This window comes from Telmatherina bonti, assembly GCF_933228915.1.
Source record: "Telmatherina bonti genome assembly, chromosome: 17".
In the NCBI taxonomy this organism is placed as follows: domain Eukaryota; kingdom Metazoa; phylum Chordata; class Actinopteri; order Atheriniformes; family Telmatherinidae; genus Telmatherina; species Telmatherina bonti.
The window spans coordinates 6,829,839-6,850,188 of record NC_136615.1 but is presented as its reverse complement, the minus strand read 5'-3'; the positions used below and the strand labels follow the sequence as shown (position 1 = coordinate 6,850,188).

General features: G+C 42.3%; 2 protein-coding genes across 5 annotated transcripts in view; one reads left to right on the top strand and one right to left on the bottom strand.

Annotated features, from left to right (window-relative positions):
* Positions 1-2,305: 2,305 nt before the first annotated feature.
* kmt5aa (lysine methyltransferase 5Aa) lies at positions 2,306-9,754 on the bottom strand. The gene is made up of 7 exons (XM_079256498.1): positions 9,541-9,754; positions 6,957-7,113; positions 6,591-6,858; positions 5,843-5,930; positions 5,629-5,688; positions 4,261-4,451; positions 2,306-3,609 (listed from the first exon to the last, which is right to left on the bottom strand). Exons 1-7 carry the CDS (start codon positions 9,547-9,549, stop codon positions 3,399-3,401), a joined length of 984 nt encoding a protein of 327 aa, XP_079112624.1. The 5' UTR covers positions 9,550-9,754; the 3' UTR covers positions 2,306-3,398.
* A 1,844-nt stretch (positions 9,755-11,598) lies between these two features.
* The window catches only part of sbno1 (strawberry notch homolog 1), a 44,357-nt gene continuing 35,605 nt past the window's right edge, over positions 11,599-20,350 (top strand). For 2 of the 4 annotated variants that reach the window (XM_079256311.1, XM_079256307.1), the window contains exons 1-13: positions 11,599-11,905; positions 14,083-14,202; positions 14,285-14,383; positions 14,463-14,690; positions 14,766-14,910; positions 17,032-17,132; positions 17,211-17,307; positions 17,444-17,604; positions 19,347-19,480; positions 19,577-19,667; positions 19,743-19,904; positions 20,002-20,137; positions 20,217-20,322. In XM_079256311.1, coding sequence (XP_079112437.1) covers positions 14,083-14,202; positions 14,285-14,383; positions 14,463-14,690; positions 14,766-14,910; positions 17,032-17,132; positions 17,211-17,307; positions 17,444-17,604; positions 19,347-19,480; positions 19,577-19,667; positions 19,743-19,904; positions 20,002-20,137; positions 20,217-20,322 — 1,580 coding nt within the window. In that variant the 5' untranslated portion in view covers positions 11,599-11,905. The remainder of the gene's footprint in view (positions 11,906-14,082; positions 14,203-14,284; positions 14,384-14,462; positions 14,691-14,765; positions 14,911-17,031; positions 17,133-17,210; positions 17,308-17,443; positions 17,605-19,346; positions 19,481-19,576; positions 19,668-19,742; positions 19,905-20,001; positions 20,138-20,216; positions 20,323-20,350) is intronic. The other 2 variants (XM_079256309.1, XM_079256308.1) reach the window with 2 other exon arrangements.

Genomic DNA, 20,350 nt, shown 5'->3' with positions numbered 1-20,350 from the left:
CATTAAGGGGTTAATTAAACATTACTGTATGTATCTGTTAATTTAATTGATGCATTTATGCAATGAATGAATGAATAAATTAGAGTTCATGTTATAAAACATTTTCCCAAATATCTGACATATATCCAAACAAACAGTTGACACTTGTTGCAGCTGTAATGACGTAATATTTGGTTCATATTTCACAAAGTTATTTATTTCAAGTGAAGATCTGAATAAAACGTGTAATTTATCTGAAACAATGCAGGAAAACCTTTCGATTCCTCAGCTGGTTTTATTTATTTAGTGGCAGCAATAAAAAAATACATGCAGAGTTTCCAGCGACAGATGGTCAAACTGCGAGTCGTTTTACAAACTGACTGAAAATGGGTTTTTTTTGCTTCTGTTCAGACAGAAATCAGAAGCTCGTCCGTCTTTATTCACAGCCAGAAAGGTTTGTTTCACGCCTCCATGGGAATGAAGTTAACTCACATTCATGCTCTTTCATGAAAATATAACAGATAACTTACCTCAGTAAAGACAGAAAATGAATAAAAACTGACTGTGTGGTTTTATTGAATGGAATATAAACATGTTTAATATAAGAAAACTGGTTAGTTTCCTGGATTTCTGCATAAAAGGGTCAGAAAATCCCTTGTGAAGCTCAGAGAACGTCGCTGCTCTGCAGGTATTTTTCCTCTGAATGCAAAGAAGAATCCTGGAGATTTCTGCAACATGCAGACATTTCTGCTTACAGTTGATCAGGACGCCGGATCAGAAAGCTCCTGATCGGAAACGTCATGATCATGTAAAATCTGGAGTTTGTTGATGTTTTTTATGACAAACACGTGTGTGTCGCTTCATGTGACCGCTGTGAGATGAACAGACAACAATGCAGAAATACATTTTATTTTAAAGCTTTTTGTGTTTTATTGCAGCAAAAAAAAAATTTTTATGGATTTTATTTTGTTTTTCTCTGCAAGAATAAACAACCTGTATTTACATAAATCCTTTAAAATGCCTTTAAATTTATATTTACCACATTTATTCCATTTAAATTTACACAACGCCTTTCAACCAACTTCAGTCCGAACAAAATGACCAAATATGATACTAAAATGTATTTTTTTGCCTTTTAATTCCACTTTGATTACATATTGGCAACTTTTTTATTTAGACAAACATTTATTTTCCATTTTAAAAGAAAAACTGCAGGTACCTGCTAATTTTGAATAAAAAAAAAAAAAGTCTTAAATTGTCAAAGTTTGGTAAAAAAAAAAAAAAACCAAAAAAAAACATTTTAATGGATATGTTTTTTTTTTCCAGATTATTTTTTGACTTTTTGGTTCATTAGTTAATATAAAAAGTCACAACATTACAGTTGAATATTTTTCCATTTTTATTGCTTTCAGTCAGCTTCAGTCGAAATGAACAAATATGGGATTTTTCCAAATGATTTTAACCCTTTAAATGCCAGTTTGACGTCTGTCTTTATTTTAGAAGATAAAAGCCTAATTGCTCTAACAGATTTTAGGTGGCTACATGTATAAAAAGGTGTCTTAAATATACTAAAAATATTGTTTAAATATTCTGTTAAATCATAGTTTTTTAATCAAACCGAGTGAAAACAACCTGTGAAAACAACAAACATCTGTTTTTCTCGTGTACGGTGGCCCTGAAGTCCAAAACAAGACCAGAGGAAGCTGCTGATTAGACGTCGGCATCGTCGTCCAATCAGTGGTTTCCCACCTCAAAAGGTTAATTTTTTTTAAAGCTGACGTTCTCTTCAGTTTGTCATTGTGATTTGTGCTTCAGGGTCGCCGTAAGGCCATGATTAAAATACTCAGAGACATTTCTGTTTCGCAGCGTCCAAACCACAGACTGTATGTAGAGATGGGCGGAGCCTCCGTGACATCACCCGTAGGTTTCTGAAGAGCTGAATTGAAGCTCGGTGGGCGGTTCCTACCGTCGCCATCTTGGCAGGGGCATGCGTGTCGTCTCGCCCGGAAAATACAAATATGGTCAAAGAGGTGGAGCTGAGAGGGGGGCTGTGAGCGTCATGGTGGATGATTGACATTGAGCGAACTCCGAGCTTTCTGTAGCTAAGAGCTAACCGAGCTAACCCGGAGATAACAGGAGCTAACCAGCTAAAGGAGGTAAGCGGGCTAAAGCTAAGTCACGTTGTTAACCGGCTAAAAACCGTGGTGGTTCTGCATTCTTCTGACTTGAAGCGGGAATTCGGGTACCTGTCAATCAAAAGGACACGCCCCTAAATATACCAAAATTCGAGATTAAATTACTTTTAAACGGGCGAGTTAGAAAAAAAATTCACTCCCCCCACAGTTGTCATGAAGGTAAACCTGACCTATTAAACCTAAAATGGATTTTTGTACCAGGCTGTAAACATGTTTATTTCTGCTGTAAACATGTTTATTCCTGCTGTAAACATGTTTATTCCTGCTGTGAAGTTGGTCTTTTTAACATGGGAGTCTATGGGGATTTGCTCTGTTTTTCAGCCCCTAGTGGATGAAGGGGGAACTGCAGTTTTATGCACTTTCACACTGGATTCACTTTTAACCGCTGGAGGCTTTGTCCATCTTTAATACACGGTCTATAGACCAAACTGAACCAAGTCTGGTTTCATTAAATAATCCTCCCCCCGGTGTGAAACGGCTTCCCACAACAACATGTCTGTTTGGAAACTCATTACAGTTTATTCCAGCAAACCACCTCAGATCCAGACAGCAAGACAAATAAATATATTTACAGTGCGGAGTCGGACACTTTCTACTCTAAGTGAAGCTAAATGGATAAAATCTAAACGCTTCTCATATAAACATGGAAGACCGAAGCTGAAGATCTGCAGATATTTCATCCACGTTTTTGGAAAAACTCCACGAGAATCCAAACAGAAGCTGTGTTTATATTAAAATACAATATATCCTAAAAAAAACAAAAAAAAACAAAGGAAAATAGATTCATTCAGTTCGTTTCTGTACTCTGGTGTCGCCTCGTCAGGTTTTAATGTTCAACACAGGTTAGCTTCACATTGAACTTCATCCAGCGTCGCCCGGGTTTCAGCGCCATCACGGCGGGAATCCGCTTGCATTGCGCGGCTGAAAGGAGTATTCCCGACTGGTCCTTAAAAACCGTATAAAACCTGCAGAGCGTCGCCGAGCGGCCGCATGCTGGCATCGCTCCCACCCAGGTCCACACTGTACCAAACAAACGAGCTGCTAAGCAACCAGGATGGTTCATGTTCAGAAATAAAACGTCCACCGTGGGAGCAGATGTAACAGATGTAACCGCCCCCGCCTCCATCGAAACCCCCCCTCATCGTCCTCGCCGCAGCGAAAGGTTCCTTTCTGAGGCGTTTTGTACAGGAGCTACTGGGAAACGAGCGTCGTTTCCATTCAGAGTCAGTATTTCAGCCACGGGTGGGCGGCGATGGAGGCTTTGCTGCGGTCGCCGTAGTCGTAAAGAAGCTCCTCCCCCTTGTCGATGTCCCGAGAGGCCACGAGGATGAGGTGGGGGACGCCGCTGATGTCATGGAGTTTGGTCTGGCAGTTCCCGTTCTTACTGTGGTTTATGAGCCGGCCCATCCGACCCGTCTCTCTGGTGGCGTCCACGCTGGGAACGACAAAACACACCGCGTTACTTTCATCTGCAGCAGAACCTACGGCCTGGGGGCCGGAACCGGCCCGCCACGGGGCCTGGGGGCCGGAACCGGCCCAACAGAGGGTCTGGGGGCCGGAACCGGCCCGCCACGGGGCCTGGGGGCCGGAACCGGCCCAACAGAGGGCCTGGGGGCCGGAACCGGCCCGCCACGGGGCCTGGGGGCCGGAACCGGCCCAACAGAGGGTCTGGGGGCCGGAACCGGCCCAACAGAGGGTCTGGGGGCCGGCCCGGACCGACAGAAGTTTTTAGTACATTTCACCTCATTTTAACTTCTATTGGTCCATTTGTTGACCTGCATCAGATCCAGCAGCGACTATCCAGCTTTCTATCTGAGTTCTTCCAGAACTTTTCCCCCGACCGGACCCGCCGGTCCTCCCCCACGTTTACCCACAATGCACTTTGCTTCCAGCAGATCCAAACAGCTGCTGATGCAAAACTTTCATTAAAATGAAAACAAAAATCTTCATTTCAGGTTTAAAAGAAAAACCTGATGATGAACTTCCATCTGCAGAATAATTCCCTTCATGCATGTCGCCAGATCTACGCTGTAAATTTCTACTTCTCATATGTCTACATGTCGCTGTCAGAACAAACCACACATACCAGTATGTTTTGCAGAGGTACTGGAAGTAGTACATGTAGCAGCCGGTCGCAGGGTTTTCAGCGTATTCGGCTTCTCTCTTCTTGGCGTCGGTGATCTGCAGCAAGTCTCCGTGATACTCCACCACGTAATCGCCCTTCTGGAAACAGCGAGTGGCGAACACCGCCCTCCCCTTCCCTTCGATGTGCTGCACCTGCGAACAGGACGCTTTGAGCTGAAACAGCCTGCAAACTGGGAAACATCCACGTCTGCACAGAACCATAAAGGATCAGAAAACACTGTTTTTACGGACCAGACAGACACAGTTATGACAATTTTTGATAATTTTTTCTTTAGTTTGTGATAAAAGCTGCGTCTTTACTGCCGCCTGCAGAGCGAGTTCTAGATTTTCTGTTTTAAACACGGATGGAAAACAGTTCACAGCTTCGACTAAGAGGAAGACATTCATCTCATCTGGAGATACACAACGAATGGACGGGACGTTCTTTGCCTGATTAGATGATCACTTTAATATGTATGTAAGATGGGCGGAGCCTCCGTGACGTCACCAGATGAGCTGGATCGAAGCTCATTGGGCGGTTCCCATCGGCACTCCAGGGAAATAGAGGTGGAGCTGAGAGGGAGGGACTGTCAGCGTGGATGATTGACACCTATCTGCCTGTAGCAAAGAGCTAACCAAGCTATCAGGAGCTACATGCTAATGGATGTAGGTGGGCTAAAGCTAAGTCACACTGCTAACCGGCTAAAAATACGTTTGTAACACATTCTGCCTTCATACAGCGGGTTATCAGGTACCTGTCAATCAAACGGACACGCCCCTTATTATGCAAAAATTCAAGATTTATTAACGTCTAAATGGATGAGTTATAAAAAAACAAGTGGAGTCGGTAAGTTTAACATTTTTAACAACATGACTCCCATGTGGAGGCCCTAGTGGACGAGCAGGGGAACTGCAGTTTGTGGTTTCACCGTTAACCGCTGGAAGTTGCTAATCACTTTGAAGCAAACGAAACGGTACAGGACTGAAAAACTTCACTATTATTTAAGTAACTATTAACTATTTTTAATTCACAAACAGCAGAATATTCAACAAAGAAAACCAGATCCAAGTTACTGAACGTTGAATTTCAGGCTGCAAATCCGAAGCTACTGTGTGACGCCTCGTGCAAATATGGAGAAATAAATCTGAGGAAAGTTCCCAATACCTCGTTGGATCTGTCACACCAAGACTTACAGATGTTGTGGAGGGAAAAGGGTCCAACGTGGGGGTACGAAAGTGGACCCCTAACCATAACCCCCGTCCAGTGACGTACTAACACACCTCACACTACACATGATGAACATCACAGACGTTAGAAACTGAAGATTACCTCCATTCCTTCCTCTATTCCATTCATGATGAGGTCGTCGATGAGCTTCTTCTGTTCACACTGGAGACAAAACGAGACAGGACATGAGATTACTGTCCCGCCCCCCCAGTCCAGACTGGTTCGCAGACTTCATGGTTAGACGTGGTGGCGTTCATCTCATGAAATGAAACCATGTGATGAAGAGAAGCATCATCATCCTCACACTTCATCTCACCTTTAGTTCTGTTTTGCTTTTTCTGGAGCTTCGTCTGATCGGATAGAAGTCGGTAACTTTTCGGTTCTGAGAGTTTTTCCCTCCTGTCCTGTAAAAAGCAAAAAGAAACAAGGCCGTCATGACAACAATTCGCAGCTACGTGTTGATCGATTGATCAACATGAGGTCATAGCAAGCTGTGACCTCATGGCTTCTGACTCTGGAACATCAAGACCAAACAGGAAGCTGGATTCTGCAGAGACGGACCACTTAAATCCACCGTCATGATCTAATTATGTTGGCTCAGTTGTGATTAAAAGGGCTGATAGAGCAATCAATCAATGAATTGATAAGCTATCCATTAGCATCACTTAATCATTCGAGTCTTTTTTTAGAAATTCTAATTTTCTTGGGAACTTTTCCGTTTCTTGGAAGTGTGATTTCTTCAAACTGCCTGAAAATGTTACAACATTTCGCTCAGAAGATGCTGAAACTTCAAAGTTCTTTACAATTTGTTTGTTTTTAAATTTATTGATGATTATCTGATAGATTTCAGCGTCGCTGCTACATGCTACGCTACACGTCAGCGTCGCTGCTACATGCTACGCGTCAGCGTCGCTGCTCGGCTACATGTTAGCATCGCTGCTAGGCTACATGTTAGCATCGCTAGTTCCTGCACTGTCAAAATTAAAAACACGTGTTTTGTGAATAAAACCAGCAGCATGATGGTTCTACTGGTTACTTCAGTTGAAAAAAATGAGCATCAGTACTTGGGACGAGCGTGTGTCCTCTGGGAAGTTTTCTTTCCCTTGGCTCTGGCCCACGCTCCTCTCCTCTGGGGAAGCGAGCTGCTGTTGTTGGCTTGCAGGGGGCCGTGGGGTAGGCTGTTACCGAGGGGTAGGGGGGCCTCGGTGGGGGAACGAAGGCAGTGGAGCTGCAGAGGTAACGGCTGTTCATCTGACCAGCAGGATGAACGCTGGCTGTAGCTGCTCTCCATCTCCGTCAAGTCAGGCTTAGAGTCTCTGTCTGCTGTCCTGCCTGGGATGGAGGAGGACAGTCAGCATCAAGACTTTTCTGCTGGTTTGTTTCCAGCTCCGTTCTAAAGGCGAGCCTCTTCGGGCTCCGTGGATACTGACCCTCTGCCTGCCTCTGAGCATCACTCTGCAGCAGCGGGTGGATGGGGGAGCATCTCCCCTCCTGGATCAGCCTGATGGTCGTCTTCTCATCCTGGACTGCTGGTGTGGACTTGGTGCAGCTTAAGACCGTCACTGAATGAGCGCTGCAAATGATTTCCTGCAAAACCAAAGCAATCATAATTTAAATAATAATTTATTCCAGAACTTTAAGTCAGTTTCTCTTAAATGAGGCCATTTTTCTCTGTTGTGACTCTCATCTTCAAACAAAACTTTACAGACTAAAGTGTTTACTGTGTGGGAATTTTCTAAATATGACAGCTAATGGAAGTTCTCCTGTTATTTTAGCTGTTTTAAAAAACCTTTTCCACTTGTTTAATGACATAACCTTAAACTACAGGCTCTCAGTTGCTCAAAATGATCATATACGCTCATCAAAACCTTATGTTGTGCAAATCAAGTTAAAAAAAACTCACCAGAAATAATTCTTCTAGTTTCATACGTCTAAAGGAAGATGGGTCTGGATCTACATGTCTTTAGACAAAGAGGCTTCTCTCAGTGGTATTTATTTAATTATTTTTAAGAGTTAAGTCATTTTTGTTTCGTCAAAAAGGTGGAAAACTACCCATATTTTTTATTATTAGCTTTAGTAGAGAGAGAATATCCTGTATTCTTTCTAAAAATGATCTAACTTTCAACATCCGACCTTGGCCCCTCCATACAGAGATTCCTTCTGATTCTTTTAATATTTTATAAACACAGTAGATGATCGGATCTTTGAAGTCTTTACAATTTGACATTGAAAAACATTTTTCTAAAACTTTCCACATTTTTTTTTTTGTTTCAGATTGGTGAATATTGTTTCTCTGAAATTCTCCTTTTAAACCCAGTCATGTTAACGATTGATCGTAATTACTGGTCAAATTCTTCTCCAGTTGTTTTTCTACCTGTGGAAATTATTGTTTTTCAGCATTTTGTTGCTCCTGCTCCAAAGTTTTACACGTTTTCCTGCCACAGGATTAAAAATCAGATCATATTTTCATTAAAATGTCTCAGTTTCTACATCTGATATGTTGTTTCTGTCCTACTGGGAATAAAGTATGGCTTGATTAGATTCTGTTTGTATATATATTTTTTTACAATCTGGATTGTTTTATCAAGAAATGACTAAGTTTATCAAAAAGATTATCGATAAATCTGCTCAGAACAAATATTAACTGAAGCTCCTCAGACTTGGACGCACTTTCAGACTAATTTTCAATATTTTTATTTTCATATTTGCACATATTTTAATAATTTATTGTCCCAAAGAGACTTTTGCACAAAGCTCTTAACGTCTAGTATTTTGTCAAAATTAATCATCAATAGGTTTTTTTAAAAATTATTTTATAGTTTAAGGATAAAAAGCATCCACAGAAACAAAGGCCGGATTATCCAATGGGCATTAAGGGCATTACGCCCACTTGAGGCCCATGTAGGGAAAACAGCAGCAGTTTGGACATGAAACAAAATGTATATAAAAGCCAGATAGTTACACCACAGTGTCCAGTGTGTTGCTGTTGGTATAACTGGCTGACAGATGTTAGAAATGTAGTTTCACAGTGTATCATTTACAATTTTCACAATGTTGCGGTGGGGAAGGGGTAGGGGCGGGAAAATAGAATCCAAAAATCGAAAATCAGGATTTTTTGCTTCACGATTTAAAAATTGATTTTTTGTTAAAAATCTGTTGTTGTTGTTCTTTTTAATCAATAAAAAAAAAAAAATAAAATAAAATTTTTGTCATTTTTATTGTTTTTATTTGATTTATTTACTTGTCTTCTAGGGCGTTATAGCAGCAGAATGATGGTTTGCCTACTGTCTTGTTTTTTTTCCTCACCGAAATTAAGAAAAAATGAGGAACAAAACAAAGGTTTTTATACATTTATTTTGTTTTTAATCTACAAAAATCAGCTATATTAAAGAGAATTGTGAGAATGGCAATATAAATCAAATCGGCAGCCCAAAAATCGGAATCGAATCGGGTCAAAAACATATCGTCACACCCCTAGGGAAGGGGGCCCCTGGAACACTCTGAGCCCAGGGCCCTGTCAACTTTTAATCCGGCCCTGACTGTAACCCTGCGGGTGGGTGGGTGGGGCTGGGAACACGAGACCACGCTGGATCCACACCCACTTCACCCTCCAGCCAGCCTCCTCCAGTCCCTTTAATCCACAGCTCCAGCTCTGTCAGGCCTCACGTTCACTGCTCGAACCAACTCCCAACTAAACACGCAGTCCATGTTAAATTATTAACCCCTAACAGCAGAATAATGTGTGTGTTTTCGTCTCATCCGGCCATTAAAAGCCGGAGTGTGTCCTCAGAGGAACATGTAGCGGTCATTAGCATTAGCATTCCCCAACAAAAGCTCCCATCTGCAGCTTCGTAACTGCACGAACTTCCTGTGGAGATTCTCCTAAATTATATATTTAGTTTATATAAACAGCCAGAAAGAAAAAAAGACACACGTCCTGTGGTAAAATAACCTGTTTCCCTGTAAATCTGGCTTTGTTTTGCTTGTTTGTTGACGCTGAAGAAGCAAACTTGCCCCGTTCATGTCCGACTTGTTTTCCTGGCTCCCCTCTTCTTCTCGTTTCCAGTGAGACAAGAAACACCCGGTTAGAGGTCAACCTCGGTCCACCTCCACAGACAGCGTCCTCACGACACGACGGCCCCCTTCTACGGGTGCTGGGTGTACTTCTGTGGAGCTAGGACTGCCGACAGCTCAGCCGATGAAACCCCCACAGCTCCACTCCGCCATGTTTCTCTGCGCGTGTTAAATGAATGAGAAGAGGTGGGGTAATGTCGCCCCCTGCAGTTCAGCGGCGGTACTACACCGCGTTTAGATAAATTGGTCTGGAGACTTTCAGTGGAGGATTGTGCACGGGGCCATAGCCACTAACAGGTACCTGTCACACCGTAATCCAAATACAAGGCCTGGGTGTCCTTTTTGTTCCCAGTCAGAAACGGTTCACCATCTTTTTGTTCAGTGTTCACGGCTGACGGGTTTGTTCGAACTTCTGAGCAGTTTGGTTCAGAGGTTTGGGGCACAGTTTTCCCTCAGTTATTTTATTTTTGGTCTTCAGTACACAGTGTGCAGAAAATCTGTTAACTCACTGTTAAACCTGATCTTTGGTGAGGCCATCTGGAACAGGATCAAAGGTCAAGGGTCAGAAGATGCTCTCCTGGTTTTCACCAGGCGATTGGTGGCTCGGCTTAGGGTGGAATTTGATTTTTTTTAAGCTCACAAACAGGTTGGAGGAATTTGGGGATTTTTGGGGTCTGCAAAATGTTCTGTGTTCAGTTACGGAACATTGTTTGGTTTTCAATTTTTGATTCCTCCTGATAACCTACTTCATCCTGTGAAGGTGCATGAAAACTGCTTGGTGTTTTTTTTTAACTCATCCTCTTAGACCATTCAGTCAGATGAAGGTTCACAGTGCCATGCAGCAGTGCTGATCCAGCTCTTCATTTCCTTTCCCAGCAGCCAGATTTTGTAGTAATCTGCTAGAATAGTTTGAAGCAGAACTTTTTCAGACTTACTGAACATCTTTCAAGGTTTTTCTTTGGACATTTGGTTGCTTACAAATCATGTTTTGGCTTTATATATTGTATTCCCATTCATGCTTGCACACGTTGCAACAAACCACTGAACACTATTAAAATACAATCATTATTAAATTATAAAGACATTTAGACATTTAAATTATAAAGGCATTGTGATGTTCTTCACTGCATCCTGTTTACTTTGAAATTGCACATTGTAGATTGTCACATGACAGTGATATAGCATCTGCTTCAAACACTGTTATGCATAACCTGATAGAAAAAAATGATTAAGAAATACAGTTTATCAATCCATTACTTTGCCTAAAAACAAGTTCCTACCTGATGAAGTGCTTCATGTTTCTTTCTGAGGCCTGATTTTTTCGAAGTGTCAAGGTTTAGAAAAAAAGTTTAATATTCAACAACATTAGCATGAGTGTGCATATAAAATATCCATGTTTTCCACTTTGTTCCTGTAGATCTGGGGTTTCAAACTCCAGTCCTCGAGGGCCGGGATCCAGCAGTTTTTTGTTGTTTCCCTGCACCAACACAGCTGATTCAAATCAAATGGATTCAGGAGATCCTTGTCAACCTGTTTATCCATTTCGGTCAGGTGTGTTGGAGCACGGAGACAACAAAAACCTGCAGGATACCGACCCTCGAGGACTGGAGTTTGACATCCCTGCTGCAGATCTTTATGTGCTTGTATGAATACTTATCTATCTAATAGCTATCTAAAAGCTACATTAGATCTGTTGGTTATTCATAAATATATACTTTAAAAAAAAATTATATTACAATATTATGTACAAGTGTTGCAATTATATAAGAATATAAACAAACTTTGTTTGTAAGGCAAACTTTATTTACTGTTTTACATTAGAAAATAATCAGAAAAATATTTTAAATGATAAATCATACAACAATTATTTTAAAATAACAAGGAAATCATTTTAAAAGAGAAAGAAAAAGAAAAACATCAATCATAACAAGAACATGAGAAAGGAAGGAAGATAACGAAGAAACTGCCTGTCGTCACTTCCTGTTGAGACCTGGCGTGGTCACGTGATGTAGTATTAGCTCGCTCACTCTGCTATGTTTCTTCTTTGTGCTAATTTATTAGAAATGCTAAATTTCTCTCTTGTATCGGTTTATCGTCGTTTAGGGACGAACCGTGGTTGTCCAAAGAGCCGCTTTTCACGACGCTGTTACAGCAGTTCGACTGCAAAAACCGCTGCGGTCGGCCTCCGCGTCACGTGACCAGCATGCGGCGGAGCGTTTGATAAAAAGATGGCGTGAGCGCGCGGAGGCGCCGCGAGGACAACAAGCTGCTTGAGTGCGAGCCGCGGCGGTTCTTCCGCTTCCAGGTAAGTTCACCTCAGCGTTGCGGCTGTTTCATTCATCTCCGCTTCAACCCACAGCTGGCAAACGAAGCGGATTGTTGTTTTTAATGTTAATATTTTTATATTAAATCAGAAGTTTGGTGGTTTTCAGGCTGTTGGCGTCAGTTAGCACTGGATGCTAATGTTAGCTAGCGACAGCCGCGACTCTGCGCACGCGATCAACTTAATAACGTCATCACAACATGCTTTAATTCAGGCGATAAATATTATTTATTTCATTCATAACTAATAATTTGTAAAAATAAATCATTGCTTTAATTTAATGCTAACGTTAGCTAGCAACAGTAGCCACAACATGGGTCGTTTGCTTTAATTCAGGCGATGTTTGTGTCCTCTTGCTGCGTATTAGGGTTTAAAAGACACATTTAGGGAGAAAATAGTGTATTTAAATACTCTGTTAATGTAAAATAATTTAGCTAACGTCATTTAATGAACCATTAGTTATTAACTTCAGGCACAGATTTAGATGTGTTTAAACCGTCACTGACCACTATATTTTACAATACGGTCAAATAAATTATTAAATAATCATATTTATTTAAATATTTTTTTATATACATGTTTATTTTATTTATTTTGTATATATTTTTACTTTACGTATTTATTATATATATATATATATATATATATATATATATATATATTATATATATATATATATATATATATATATATATATATATATAATCATTTATCTATTGTATATCTATATTTATTGATATATTTTTAGATTTATATCATATCATAAAAAAATTAGAATTAGTTAAATTATTATTAATTATAATTTATAATTATAATAATATTATTAATTAATTTTAGACGTGTCCAAAGTTAAAGTAATAAACTTCAGGTGTTAACCAGCAACCTTACCAGGAGGGAAACGCCAACCGCGGACGAAAAACTGGCACATGGAGCTTCGTGTCTTTTAGCCTAAATATGTATTCCTGACATGTTTAGCTAAGTAGCTGTTAGCATGTCGGTACCTAAAGGTGTAAAATAGTCACCTTTACTGGTTAGACTTGTAAATGAAGAGCATGTTAAAAAGAGCTTTAAATGGTTTGGCTTGTGGGTTAAGGTGGAAGCTAGCGCAGCTTAGCAGTGTCACCATGGTGTAACCAGGCCAGTTTAGCTGCTGTGACAAAGTGAAAGACAAAGGTTAACTAGCACGGGTTAAACAGTATCTTCAGGCAAGGTGTTTCCCCCAGCCTGACACGCTGATATCTGTGTAAATATGATTTAACAGGCAGGTATAAGTCGGGGGGGGGGTTAGCTGCTTTGAGCCAGAGGAGCAGGAAGTTGAAGGCAAACACGTGTCTTGTTTTGGGTCACTTTGAAACGGACAGCTCCGAAGACTTGTGGAGTCATCCCTGATAACTTTCACTCCAATGTTGTTCTAAACCAAGGAGGTCATGTAAGTAGTTATTTAACCTTGTTACTACGCTGGTGTGCAGTTCTGCTCCTTTATTCACTTCAGTGTTTAACTAGTCAACTTTTACTTGAGGTGAGTTTGACCTAAACCGGGTTAACTGCTTGGTAAGTTTGGCTTTCTTACTGTGAATGTTTACACCTGAAACATTTCTGGTTGTTTAATACCACATGTGTTACACATGCAAATCTTTTAATATCCTGCTGTACTGGATTACCTTTACAACCAGTCTGCTGATAAAGAATACAGTTATAAAGATTAAATTTGATTTGTGTTACCCAAACCAAAAGGGACTCAAATTGCTTTATAGCAGCAGAAGTGCATAAAAACATCAGATAATGATTAAAACAATACAACTGGAAAGTGCTACAGGGTTTTAGGTGCCTTCCAGAAATGCATAAAATGGACAGAATAACACCTAAAATGACTAATAGCTATTAATGATATAAATCAAAAATAGATTAGTATCTCTGATATTTGCTGGGGCGTTTATAGTAAAAAGTGTGCTTATGTAAAATGTGTTATTGCAATCTTTTTTTTTTAATTAATCTGGGTTTGTTTGTCCGTCTGACGGCTGCTTGTTCTCCAGGCAGGTCAATTTATCTGAAACTAAAGCTGGAAACATTTGGCAAGTTGCAGCTGGTCAGCGTGCAGTTCGCCTGCAGATAGTTTTATCTCGTTTATTTTACTTTACACAAGTTAATTTGTCTTGCAGATGGATCCCGGACAGGATTTACTCCTCGCTGCTCTCAGCGAGAGTGGGATTTGCCCAAGCGATATCGGCCTGTTGGATGTCGATTCTCAGGATATTATACAGCCCTCAACGATCCATCAAGTAAGACGATCTTTAGTTTTGTATTTTCTACGTTACTGTTGCAATAAAAATGTGGACGTTGTGATTTGTGGCTTCCTTCCAGCCCATTTCCATCAGCGCGCTGGACGTCGGTGTGGGAGCAGAGTTGGTGGAGGTCGTCCGACCTGAGCCTCCAGCTGCAGTCCCCATTGTTACAATCAGGGTGAGGTTACTGAATTTAAGATGTTGTGTTGTTGGCAACGTGGTTTAAAACTGCCCCCCCTCGCTTTTCTGTCACGCAGCACAAACCACAACCATCAACCACCACGTTTGTCTTAAATCAGCTGAACCAGTTGCCGTCGCTCGGAGCAGTCGCTACCAAACAGTCCGTTACAAACCCAATCAAGCATACCATAACTGTCACCAAGGTGGTCCACGTGGCGAATTCAGCGCTGCGGGAGTCATCCGCCCCATCACCCACAAGTGTTCCTCCTTCCGTCTCCACAGTCGTGCCTTCTAACAAAGATCAGGTACCTTCACCTCTAAATATCTCGGCGAAAACTATTTTCCCTCTCGATTACGCTGACGCATCCATCTTCTCCCAGCAGATCCAGTTGAAAGACCTGCTTCGGACCAGTCATGTGAACACCGCAGGTGGAAAAGGCAACAGCCTGATGGAGCTGATGAAGCTGAAGCCTCCACCGGACATTGCTCCACCTGTGGCAACTGCAGCAGCCACAGGTCCAGGTAGTGAGTGATGGTCAGAGTGTAGGAGTCCGATTCGGCTCGATGAGTTCACTGCAGGATTGTTGTTGCGCTTCGTTGGATTTGTAGCTTTTAAAGTCACCAGAGTGAATCCACTCAGTCCCAAACGATGTGCAGAAGTCGTCGCTGTCCTCCTACAGCCGAAGCTAATGAGGCAACTGTGACGGGGGAGCGTTCCCGTCTGAGATCCACCTTCACTTCCTATAATCCTCGTTAGTTATTAAACCAGTCGCTTTCATTTCAGCCAGTTCAGTGGGCTTTCTGTCCTGTTGCAGGTAATCTTCCCACCGTTAGGCTGCCTTACCCCCACTAATAAGTTTCTCTCTTCAGCAACATGGAGGTTCAGGGAAACGTTGAACTGTTTCCAGTTGTTGTTGGACAAGAGAAGTCCTCTGCTCCCAGACTTAAAGGGTTAAACTCTTCAGACCTGGGCCGAATGGATCCTGAAACTTTAACACTTGTAGCGATACATGTCTGCAGTGAAGCAGCTCCGCACCGGTCTGTCCTGGTGCCGGAAGGAGAAGTCCTGGATTCTACCGGTCGGGTCTACGTTCCGTCCCTCATTGGTGACCAAAAGGAGGTCGTCACTGAGATGGCTTTCTTCTGCCTGGTCGCTCGGCGCTCCGTGAAACCTGTTCCATCCTCCACGAGAAGCGTGAGCTGTTTTCCTCTCAGGCTACGAGAACTAAACGTCATGTTGTGCTCGTGGATGCAGTCGTTGCTTGTTCTCAACACATCAGCCAAGCAGAACTTTCTTCTTGTCAGGTGTTGTGTGATTGGTCGGACGTTTGAGGTGGGCGTGGCTAACGGCGTGAAGCTGAAAGTCGCCACATTTCTGCTGTTGCAGGTTGAAAGTTTTAATGAACAGCTGGGGAGAAAGCATGTATGATGAAAGGATGACAGATGTACAAAGTTCCTCTCTAAATATGAAATGTCGGCTTCTCTGTGCACGTAAAAGCAACACGTCTTGTTCTTGTGGCCTCGGAACAAAGTCGTTGCTTCTCGTGGAGGATGGAACGAGCTTCAGAGACCTGGTGAGGAGCTCGGTTAGCCAGGAGGGTGTTAGAGTAGAGTCGCTGCTTCTCCACACTGAGAGGAACCAAATAACGTGGATCAGGTGTGTGGTCAGGTGCTCCGGGTACATGTATAATCCCAACCCTTCCACCATTTTCAGAGCAACCTGGGCAACAATCATAAGTGTTCTAAAATGATGCAACATGGATGGATCAATAGTTATAGAAGTATAAATACAAAAGAAAAAAAGCAAAACGGAAATTGAATGTCACAGAATTTAATTCTAAAAAGACACAAAATAACAATGTGGAAGCTTTTTTATTCATGTTTCTCTGAGGAGAAAAACATCCCGACATTCTCACATAAACACAACCAAAACCATTTCCATCAGTTTTCCTTTCACTTCTTATGTACCTTGTGTCGGTTTCTGTCTGGAACAAGACAAAGAGCTGCGTCAAACGTCTCACACTGAACTGTTGGACCTGCCGGGTTTTTGTATGACTTTAAAAGAAAAACTTTATTACTACTTTGTTCTTGTTACTGGAAGACTTAGCTGATCTTAAATAAAAAATAAAATAAAAGCAAAACAAGAAAAACTCTGAGCATCTGATTGGGCAAAGACCCACAGAAAATCATCAGTATTTATATCTAGCTTCAACATGAAGCTCTGTTAATATTATTGACAAATTTTTAATCACAAAATGGAATGAATCATGAACAGTGTGTGGTCGGATACACATGCAAAGTTCCTGTAAATAATGCCACACTTAACGGCTGGATTGAAAACCTTCTGGAAAGGCTGGAATTGTCCTCAGCTCACGATAGATCACCAAAAGAGTGCGCTTCTGTTTGCAGTTTTCCCTATCAAGCTTTGTTTTGTGGTTCTTCAGATAATTTGTTTGGTGTTGACGGTGTTGTGATTTAGATCGGCGCCGAACCAGACGGGGTCAGAGCGTTGAATTCTTGTCCAGACTGCTGAATCGTGAGATCAATGACGCGAGGATCAGAGAATCTGTAGGTTTATAGGTATGTGATGATCCTGACAGGGAGCAGGATATAAATTCTGGATGTTTCTCCCGTCTGGTGTTTCAGGTGAAATGAACAATGGCATCAAAAAGGAAGTGTTGGGAAAAGATGCTGCCAGGATTTGGATTAAAGACGACGTAAAGATCCCAAACTTCTCCCATCCTCTGGTAAGTTATCATGCAGTCGGTTCAGACACGTCGCAGGGTCCACCTGAAAGCAGATCACATGAGAACTCGTCTCTGCAGAAAGTGCCGGGGATGAAGGAGGAGGATGAGCCCGAGGAGGAAGAGGAGGATGAGCTGGGTCATGCGGAGACTTACGCGGAGTACATGCCATTAAAACGTAAGTACGACTGTTGTGTTGTTTCCTTACATTAATATAATCCACGAGGCCGAAGCAGCGATGAGACGAAGACATAACTGCAGGACGGTGATGGTGGATCTGCTGCGGCTCTGACGTGGTGAGTTTGTCCCTGCAGTCAGGATCGGCCTGAGGCATCCTGATCCAGTGGTGGAGACCAGCTCTCTGTCCAGTGTCAACCCGCCAGATGTGTGGTACAGACTGTCCATCCCAGAGGAAGCCATTGATCGTGGCTGCTTGTCTGCGCTGCAGCTGGAAGCCATCACATACGCAGCTCAGGTGAGCAGAAATCATTCTAAAACTCTTCTTCCATGATGCACGCTCCTCCTCGTGACGTCATGTTGTTGGTTTAACGTCCCTAACTTCAGTCTGGTGGTTTTAACTGTGTTTAATTTCACGTCCTGCTTCTTTAAAGTAAAAAGAAGTGAAAAGCGAGATGTTTCGTGGCAGGGTTTGTTGTTGCCTGCAGACCTGGGGGGTCAAACTCAAATTCACAGAGGGACAAAATTAAAAATAGGGGGAAAAAAGTAGAGGGTCAAACTTAGTTTTTTGGAGGTTGTTTGGTGCGCTTTTCACGCAAACGGGTTGCTAAAATGTTCAAATTTACATTTTTTTCACTTCAAAGTTGGCAAATTGTCGGGTAAATTAAACGCTACGTAAGTGGAGTTTTTTAGCAAACTGCAAAAGGCAACACGGCGGTAGAGATCTGCTTAGATTGGTGCTTAATAGCAGGTCTGGTAATGAGTGCCAACACAAGAGGTGGAGGCGTTTGGAGCGCCAAGACAGCATTGTGGGATTCATAGTATTAGTGCTACGTGTGCTGTGTAATGGATCGGCGGGCCAGACGTAAGACATATTGGAAATCATCTGGCGGGCCAAATATCATTGGCATGTTTGACATGTATGCTGTAGAGCTACTCAGTTAGATGTTCAGGTGGGCCAGATTTTCAAATAAAAAAATGATCAGATCCAGTAAATAAAGTCAGGGAAAATAAATTAAAACAGATTTAAAAAAAAAAAAAAAAAAAAGACATTTACATTTTGAAAAATAAGTAGTTTATTAATTTTTCTATTTTAAATTCAGTCCAACATGACAAGGGCAAACGCACAAAATAAAATAATGAAAATTCCTGTCAGAGCCTTTTTTTCTCCTAACTTTTAACATAAAAAGGTCAAATCAAACAATGTGGTGCCTCCTCACATTATGCCTCCTCAATCTTTAAACACCGCCACACACTCATTGCATATTAAACACGTCCGTTTGCCACTCGAATGTGATGGAAATATAAACAAATGCTTATCAGTCCAGACGGGGTTAAATCTGCGGTTTTTGTTGCGTTTTGGGACGGAGAGCGACATGCTTGTTAGTGCTACTCGTACAACTTCACAACACAACAAGCGCTGGGGTTCATGTTGCTAGGCAACCAGGTGTTGCATTCATGGTCTGCACAACTGCAGGATTGTAGGCTACTTCATCAACGAAGGAATGACTGAAGGTTTTTGGTTAATATCTTTATTCTAGCTGGGCCACATGTTGGTTCTGGGCCACATGTGGCCCGCAGGCCGCCATATGAAGAGGCCTGCTGTAGTCCATCAGGAGCCCCACGCTCCTGCTTCAGCTCAGCTGATGGTGCAAGAGGAAATGGGCATCACTCCTCTTATTCTATCAGTTAACAAAGTTTCCCACATACATGCAAAGATTGTCTATAGTGACAGACATCGCACTCTGACACAAAACCAGTTTGTTGCTTTCTTTATCCGACATGTTCGCCAGCGACCGTCGCTTCTTAGTAGGTGATGTTGGATCCTGGTCGTCTTCAGACGAAGCTTTTGTTCCGTTCGCTTTGAAAATATGCGCTGCCACTGCGAGCATGCTGTAGCATGGCGGCTCCGCGTTAAATTATGCTTCTAGTTCTTCATGAAGACACTTTTCTTATTGTCCCTTTAAGGTCTCTCCAGCAGGAGCTTTAACATGAAGTTAGTTTGGTTTTATGGTGACTTTGTTTTGTCTTTGTGCTCAGCAACACGAGACGTTCCTTCCTAGCGGCGACCGCGCCGCCTACTTGATCGGCGACGGTGCCGGTGTGGGAAAAGGCCGAACGATTGCAGGAATCATATATGAGAATTATCTGTTGGGAAGGAAGAGATCTCTTTGGTAAAAAGTCCAAATCTTCATGTTTTACTTCCTGTTTGGTTTCATCTTCTCTGCATAACGTTTATTAAAACTGCACGGCGTCCTTCTGCTCTTCAGGTTCAGCGTCTCCAATGATCTGAAGTACGATGCCGAAAGAGATCTGAGGGACATCAGCGCCAAGAATATCCAAGTTCACTCCCTGAACAAGGTAGGAAGCTTGCATGACCAGAACGATGTGAAGTGGGAAGTCATCGAAAACGCTAAATCACTTCAACCTTTTCAGTTCAAATACGGCAAAATCTCCTCCAAACACAACGGCAGCGTGAAGAAGGGCGTCATCTTCGCCACCTACTCGTCTCTGATCGGAGAAAGCCAGTCAGGAGGGAAGTATAAGACCCGGTTTCAGCAGCTTCTCCACTGGTGCGGGGAGGACTTCGACGGAGTCGTATCCTTTCAGAGCAGCTCTTTATCTCGCACAGCATAGAATATTCTAAGATCTTTGGCCAGAAATGTGCTGCTGTTCCTGAACCAAACATCCTCAGATTGTCTACGACGAGTGTCACAAAGCTAAAAACGTCTGTCCCATCGGATCCTCCAAACCGACCAAAACGGGCCTGGCCGTGTTGGAGCTGCAGAACAAACTCCCCAAAGCTCGAGTTGTGTACGCCAGCGCCACAGGTTGGAAAACGCTCTTCTGCATGTTTTAGTTCGGGACTCGCTGTTGCGTCTTACAAACACATGACTCTATCTGATCCAGGCGCGTCTGAACCACGGAACATGGCCTACATGAACCGGCTCGGCATCTGGGGACATAAAACACCTTTCAGGGAGTTTGGCAACTTCATCCAAGCTGTGGAGCGAAGGTAAGTTTCAGATTTTACAGCTAACATC

What these genes read in the sequence shown, in the direction of transcription:
- kmt5aa (XM_079256498.1), bottom strand. An exon ending in AGGACACACGCTCGTCCCAA is followed by an intron (nt 5,931 to 6,590) that starts GTACTGATGCTC and finishes TGCTTTTTACAG; the next exon opens with GACAGGAGGGAAAAACTCTC. An exon ending in TACCTCTGCAAAACATACTG is followed by an intron (nt 3,610 to 4,260) that starts GTATGTGTGGTT and finishes TGTCGTTCCCAG; the next exon opens with CGTGGACGCCACCAGAGAGA.